At 44.9% G+C, this 7,511-nt stretch overlaps 1 protein-coding gene across 1 annotated transcript in view; it reads left to right on the top strand.

Moving 5' to 3' along the window:
* The window catches only part of FARP1 (FERM, RhoGEF (ARHGEF) and pleckstrin domain protein 1 (chondrocyte-derived)), a 343,383-nt gene that overhangs the window by 310,576 nt on the left and 25,296 nt on the right, over positions 1–7,511 (top strand). Inside the window, exon 17 of the mRNA XM_006879564.1 lies at positions 547–784. Within this exon, the coding sequence (XP_006879626.1) occupies positions 547–784 (238 nt within the window). The remainder of the gene's footprint in view (positions 1–546; positions 785–7,511) is intronic.

The following is a 7,511-nucleotide window of genomic DNA, read 5'->3' as shown; positions in this document are numbered from 1 at the left end:
GAGAAAAGTGCGGCAATGAATGAATGGAAATCCAAAACCTCTGTAAATGTCCATTAAAATTAATAATAATTTTTTAAAAACCCTCAGATTTTTTTTTTAAAATGAAGTATAAAATAAATAACATTACATTTATTTTTATACCTAGAGGGACGTCATGCTCGGGAGGGTGAAGGTACAGTGCAATAGAGGAAGACCCTCTATGATGGGAGTGTCGGAGACAGTGCGATTGGCACAGGACAGAGCAGAGAGTAGTCTGACACACATAACAGAAACAACATAATCATATATATATACACACACACACACACACACACATACATATATATATACACATATGTATACATATATATAGCACAAGTTTTATAATATGTATTCATTTTCAACTTCTCCCTACTTTAAATAAAGCTTTTTATTTCATCCTGAGATCTTAATGTAAATAATTAAAACGGAAGTGATGTCCATTCCTCAGCCGAAAGCGATGGCATCCGTCAGTTGTCAGTTCCTGAGCACGATCTCTCCCTCCCACCCTCTCTTGTGCCCCCTCAGCAACTGGCGGTTCACCTGTGGAAGCACAACGAGGCGTTGGAGGGGCTGGAGCACGGGATCAAGGGCTCGCGGCGGCTGGAGAACTTCTGTCGAGACTTCGAGCTGCAGAAAGTGTGCTACCTGCCCCTCAACACCTTCCTCCTGCGGCCGCTGCACCGGCTCATGCACTACAAGCAGATCCTGGAGCGGCTCTGCAAGCACCACCCCCCGAACCACGTGGACTTCAGGGACTGCCGAGGTGCGCGGGGGCAGCGGGGTGCGGGGGCCACCGGACGCGGGGTCCTCGAGCAAGGTGGGCCGGGCCGACTGCCCGCTGCAGGAGGAGGGCTCCCCGGGGCAGCAGGAGTGTCCAAACTGTGTCCTCAGTTTTCATAGTTACAGAGTGGTGGTGGTGGTGGTGGTGGTAGGTGCCATGGAGTCAAGACAACTTATAGCAACCCTAAGTTCAACAGACTTCAACCCTTCCCAGTGCTGTGCCAGGCTGCTCCTTGGAAGCAAGGATTTTGAAGCATCACCTGACATACTTTGGGCATGTTGCGAGGGACCAGTCCTTAGAGAGGGACGTCATGCTTGGGAGGGTGGAGGGACAGTGCAAGAGAGAGATACTCTCCACAAGATGGATCAGTTCAGTGATTGGGGTAGTGGGAGTAGGTGTGTCGGAGACAGTGAGATGCACAGGATAGAGTAGGGCTTAGGGCTTTTGTACATAGGGTCACTGCGAGTCACAAGCGACTCGACAGCACATAAACAACAATGTCCTGTTGCCATTCTCATCATCTCTGACACATTTGAGCCCGCTTGTACAGTAACCATGTCAATCCATCTGTTTGAGGGTTTTCCTCTCCTCACTGACCCTTCCTCCACCTTTCCAAACATAGTGTCCCTTTTCAAAGAATAATTCCTCCTGACAGAATACCCAAAGTATGTGAAGCAAAGCTTCATCATCCTGGCCTCCAAGAAGCACTGTCTGCCCTTTCTCGAAGCCATCTGTTTGTTCTTTTTGAAGTCCATGGGATATTCAGTACTCCAACACCACAACTTGGCATGGCATTGTGGTGATGTTGTGTACCATGTTGTGGTGGTGGTGGTGGTGGTGGTGTACGATCAAGTCGAACTGGCCCATAGCAGACCCTCTGGTGGGTTTTCAGGGGCAGTTAATTGCATGAGAGGAGATTGCCCATCTTTCTCCCACGGAGCAGCTGGTGGATTTGAGCCACCTGTCTTTGGGATTTCAGCACAGGTTCTTATCACTAGGCCAGCAGAGCTCCCTCAAAGGCATCATGGGTAGTCTTCTTTAGTATCTGATCAATTATTTTTGTTAAATTTTAATATTTCTATAAAACTCTCCACAAGAAGGGGAGATCTGGTGGCCTAGTGTTAAGGAGCTGCAACTGCAATCCCAGAGGTGCACGGTTCGAATCCACCAGATGCTCTGCCGGAGAAGGAGGGACAATCTCCTCCTGTACCAGTCAGATCTGATTTTACGGTACACTCACACAAAAATAATAAAATAAACTAAAAAAACAAAAAAAAAACCTCTCCACAAGAAACCAGACCTTAAGTTGTTCTGTCTCCTGTGTGGTCTGATTTTTCTTGAGAGTTTTGTGTTTTTTTTTTTCTTTCTAAAGTGTTTATTTTAATGAGTTTTTTAATATGTATTCACAAAGTTATACAATTATCATAATTTTCTAATTTTTATACTGGTTTATTTACAAAGTTCATATACATTGTTTTTCACATCAGATCTTTCCCCTTTCCTTTACCCCCACCCCCCCATCAAATTGTGTGACCCTATGATTAAGCTCCCCTCCCCCACCCTGCCCATCCTCACTCCTCTTCTCCCACCTCTCCTCCTTGGATCCTCATACTCCTCTTCCAATAATGGTCTTTTACAGTATTTGTCCTTATAGGACAGAGTTAGTTCACTTAGCATAAGGCTCTCCAGTCCCTCCCAAGTTAGGTAGTAATTTACAAAATCATTGCTTGTGCGTGCTGCAGAGTATTCCATTGTGTGAATGTACCATCATTTCTCAATCCATTCCATTGTGGTTGGACATTTGTGTGGTCTGTTAATGTCTGTACTCGCTGGTCTGGTCCGTCTGCCCCTTGAGAACAAGGCCCTGAGGCTTGTTGCTGAATCCCCTGCATTCTTCACCAGGGCTGTCCACAGAGATGCCAGCTGTACATATTCCCTGAACAGAATTCCCAAGAATTTGAACATTCACTAAGGAGTTGAAGCCCTTATCTCTTGCCTAAAGTATTCTAAGCATCTCTTATCTCTCAGTTCTACAGACTCATCTTTTTTAAGTACCACTTTTACTCCTTTGATTAAAATTTGGGTGCTACTTGATTCCCTCAGGATAAAATGTAAACTCCTCCTGATCTGTCCCTCAGCCAGGCTCTCTTGCTGCAAATTCGCATTGAGTAATCCTCCAGTATGATTTACCGCCTCTGAAAACCAGCTAGAGATCAGCTACAGGTTGGTTTGGACTCGATGGTACACCACAACCACAATGGTTGATGCTATTGATGCTAAGTGTTCAACAGAAAATAAAGGAGGTACACACGGCAGCTGACCTCACAGAAGCACATTCCAGTGGGCTTACGGGCAGTCACTGACGTTGTTGGGCCATGTCGTAGATAGTAGGCCTCATTGAGCGCGTCACACGGTCTTGGGGGGCAGGGAAAACCCCTCTGAGTGCAAGTCTCTGAATTTACAACTACAGTGTCATAGGAGTTTTCCTGCTTGAGGTGAGGATGGGAAGATAAGAATTAGGAAGAACATGAGTCAAGATCCAAGAGAGACTATGGAACATTCCAGAAGGTGAAGGACATCCCATGCGACTCAGTTATGGAATACAAAGGGATATGGAGAAGGTGTAATGAAGAGGTTGAAAAAGTAAACTGAGAGTCATTCCCCCCGTGGTCTTAACAAAGCTTATGAGACCTAAAAGCAAGGGGAAGACAGGAAAGGCTTTCAGGAGGTGAGTGGTAAGATCAAGATTGTTCTAGAAAGGACCCCTCAGTCTCTACACTGTATTTACTGTTGCTCCAGGCCTCCCAGCACAGCTCCTGGTTTGCATCTGGGTGCTGCACCTGTGGGCTTGTTCCTCCAGGCCTCTCAACCTGCCTCCCAGCCTGCATCTGGGAAGAACTCACATGGCATTTCTCAAGCTGAAGGAGATGAAGAACAAACTCAAGCCTCGAGTTACAACACTTAGAGATGCTGTGGGCTGAGTATTGAATGATCTAAGAAGCATTGGAAGAAGATGGAAGGAATACACAACGTCACTGTGCAAAAAAGAATCGGCTGACACAGAACCATCTCAGGAAGTAGCGTAAGATCAAGAAAGTTCAAGCCTCTATGAAGGTACTGGCAAAAAATAAGACTCTAGGTATTGACAGAATGCCAGCTGACCTGCTTCAACAAACAGTTGCAGCCCTGGCTGTACTTCCCAGGTTGGGCCAAGAAATGTTGCAACCTGGCCAGTGGACTGTAACAGATCCATGTTTATTCCCATTCCCCAAAACAGTGATCCAGTAGAATGTGGAAATTACCACACATTATCATTAATATCACTGGCACGCAAAATCTTCGTGAAGATTCTCCAAAACCAACTAGAACTGTACTCACTTCAGCAGCACATACACTAAAATTGGACCGATACAGAGAAGATGAGCATGGCCCCTGCGCAAGGAGGACACGCAAATTCATGAAACATCCCATGTTTTTAAAAAAGAAGAATAATGAAGGGGTGCGGGGGGAGACAAGAACAGTACATTGACAGAGAAATGCCAGAAAAACAAACTAAACTGGGTTTAGAAGAGGCTATGTCACTATGGATATAATTGTTAATGTCAGATGGAATTTGGCTGAAAGCAGAGAATGTTTGTGTTTTATCAGCTATGCAAAGGCATTTGCCTCTTTGGATCACAACAAATCATGACTAACATGAGGAGAGAACACACTCAATCACGCTCGTGTGAAACCTAGACCTAGAACAAGAAGCTGTTGTCTGAGCAGAACAAGGGAACCCTGCATGGGTCAAAGTAAAGAAGGAAGTGCACCAGGGATGTATCCTTTTTTCAGACCTTTTTAATCTGTATGCTGAACAGATCATGTGAGAGGGGGGACTTTATGAAGAAGAATGTGGCATCAGGATTGAAAGATGATTCATCAGCAAACTGTGTTATGCAGAAGACACAACCTTGCTCACAGAAACGGAGGAGGATTTGAAGCATTTGCTGCAGAAGATCAAGGCCTTCAATATGGAATATGCAATCTTAGCATCAGGAAAACAAAAATCTTAACCACTGGGTCAATAGGCAGTATTATGATAGATGGAGAAAAGACTGATGTTGTTAACAGTTTGATCTTGCTCAGATCCACTCTCAACACCCTTGGCACTAATCAAGTTGCCTTGGGAAAATCTGCTGTCTGGGACTTCTAAAGAGTGCTAAAGAGCAATGATGTCCATCTAGAGATTAAGGTGCACCTGATCCAGGCCATGGTCTTCACCGTTTTTTGTTGTGTATCTGAGATCTGGACATTGAATAAGGATCATCGAAGAATAATAGATCCCTTTGAGTTGTGTTGATGGAGAAAAGGAATATAGCATGGACTGCCAGGAGAACAAGCAGGTCTGTCCGGGAGAGGGTGAAACCAAGTTGTTCCTTGGAAGTAAGGACTTCGAATCTCAGTCTCACATATTTTCAGCATGTTGTCAGGAGGGACCAGTTTTTGGAGAAGGACATAATGCTTGGAAGGATGCAGGACCAGTGCAGGAAAGGAAGACCCTGGATGAGATGGATTGAAACAGTGACTAGCAATGAAGTCAGTGTTTCAGAGATAACGAGGTTGGCTCAAGACAGGGCCAGGTTCAGAGTCGTTGTTCGTAGGCTCACTATGAATCATAGTCAGTTCAACACCACATAACAACACCAACAATACGGTGTCTCTCTGGAGACTAAGGTGCGCCTGATACAGGCCATGGTCTTTGCAATCACTTGTTATGCATCAGAGAGCTGGACAGTGACCAAGGAGGATAGAAGGAGAATTGATGCCTTTGAGCTGTGGTGTTGGAGAAGAGTATTGAATGTACCATGGACTGCCAAGAAAACAAACAGATTCATCCTGGAGACGGTTAAACCAGGCTACTCCTTGGAGGCAAGGATTCTGGGGCTTCGTCTGACACACTTTGGGCATGTTGTAAGGAGAGACCGGTCCTTGGAGAGGAACATCATGCTTGGGAGGGTGGAGGGACAGCGCAGGAGGGGAAGACCCTCTATGAGGTGGATTGATTCAGTGACTGGGGTAATCGGGATGAGTGTATCAGAGGCAATGAGATTGGCACAGGACAGAGCAGCGTTTAGGGCTGTTGTACATAGGGTCGCTATGAGTCGCAAACAACTCGACAGCACATAACAACAACAATACGTTGTTGTTGTTGTTAATTGCTGTTGAGTCGAGCATGACTCATAGTGACACTATGAACAAAAGGCCTGAAGCCTTTCGATAACTATCATCGTTTCTCCCAAGTTCATAGAGTTTCCATAGGCATGTAGTTTAGGAAGTGGATACCACTCCTGCTTCCAAACCGCTGTGTAATAGTCTCCATTTCTACAAGTTAATTTCTAGAAAGATAGCCCAATTTAGTAAAATCATTAAGACATTGGCAATTCATAGAAGTAGATACTAGTTTTGTGAAGTGCTGTCAAGTTGGAACCAAGTCATAGCTGACCCCTGTGAGTGTATTTCCAGAGACATTAAATTGCACAGAAGATTGCCGCCTTCTCCTGTGGAGGAGCTGGTGGATGTGGACTTTATGACTTTGAGTTGTCAGTGTAGCTTCTTGTCACCAAGCCACCAGAGCTCCCTTGGACATAGAAAAGAAAAGGCTAATGATCTGGACTGATCTGTAGTCCATCTTTGGAACAAGCCATGGCTGTCCCCTGCCTCCTGGTCTTCCTATTATTGCTGCATGCCATGACTCCTATTCTTTTCCTGGTGAATTCGTCTTCGAGACCCCAGCAGCATTCCTCCTCAAGGCCCCAGCATATGACTGATCTTTCATGTTGAGCTGATCTCACCCAACTTTTCCCATCATATCGACACTACCAATTGGCCAGGTCTGAATGAAGTAACTATAGCTGGGGACTCTGAACAGATACATAACCTGTGAGGGCAAAGGAAAGTTAATGGTTTTATGTGTACTGTTCTTGGACACATTTGCTAAATTTTCTTTTTACTAATTTTTTACTATACCTTATAGAGCAGAAGTAGTCTTTCGTTGGCAATTAAATGGAAAACTGTGTTTAATTGCTTTATTATCAAGCTTACACCTCAAGTGGCGTCATTGTAGGAAAGCTGAGGAAGACAAGGTGTGTTGGAACATATATTCTCATGCTGAAGGTATATCTGTTCTTCATGTAAGAAAATGAAGGTCGAAGGTACCCGGATGCTGTGCTCCATGAGCACCTGAGGGATCTGACTCTGTCTTTTCTCTTAGAGCGTCCTTCCTCCCACCTGTTCAGCAGTTGGTGCCCAGTAAATGCTTACTGGGGGGCTCTTGTGGTATGGTCTCTAGGGAGTTACATGGCTAGCTCAGAAGCTGCACCTTTCTGGAAGTTTGAATCAAACAGAAGCTCCTTGGAGAACAATGGACAATCTTCCTGTATAATTTACAGCCTCAGAAACCATCTTTGGGGTCAGCTGTGAATCAGTTCTGACACGGTGTCTATGAGAGTTAATGATTGCTGAACCCAGTGGGGTGATGATGTCAGAAAATAAGGAAAGCTGTGATCATCATGATAACTGAGACACAGCGTTCTGAGATAAATCTAATCTGGGAGTGTATCATTTGCATCCCCAGGGAGAAAGTAGAAAACAAAATGCTTTGTTCCCAAAGCTGAAATGCTGCAGAGAGGAAGGCTATTGAGTGTTCTGAAGACTAAAAGTTCAGTCT

The sequence above is a fragment of the Elephantulus edwardii genome, unplaced genomic scaffold (genome assembly GCF_000299155.1).
Source record: "Elephantulus edwardii isolate Elephantulus edwardi_28Jun2011 unplaced genomic scaffold, EleEdw1.0 scaffold00004, whole genome shotgun sequence".
Taxonomy (NCBI): Eukaryota; Metazoa; Chordata; class Mammalia; order Macroscelidea; family Macroscelididae; genus Elephantulus; species Elephantulus edwardii.
This window is presented reverse-complemented; position numbering and strand designations above follow the sequence as displayed.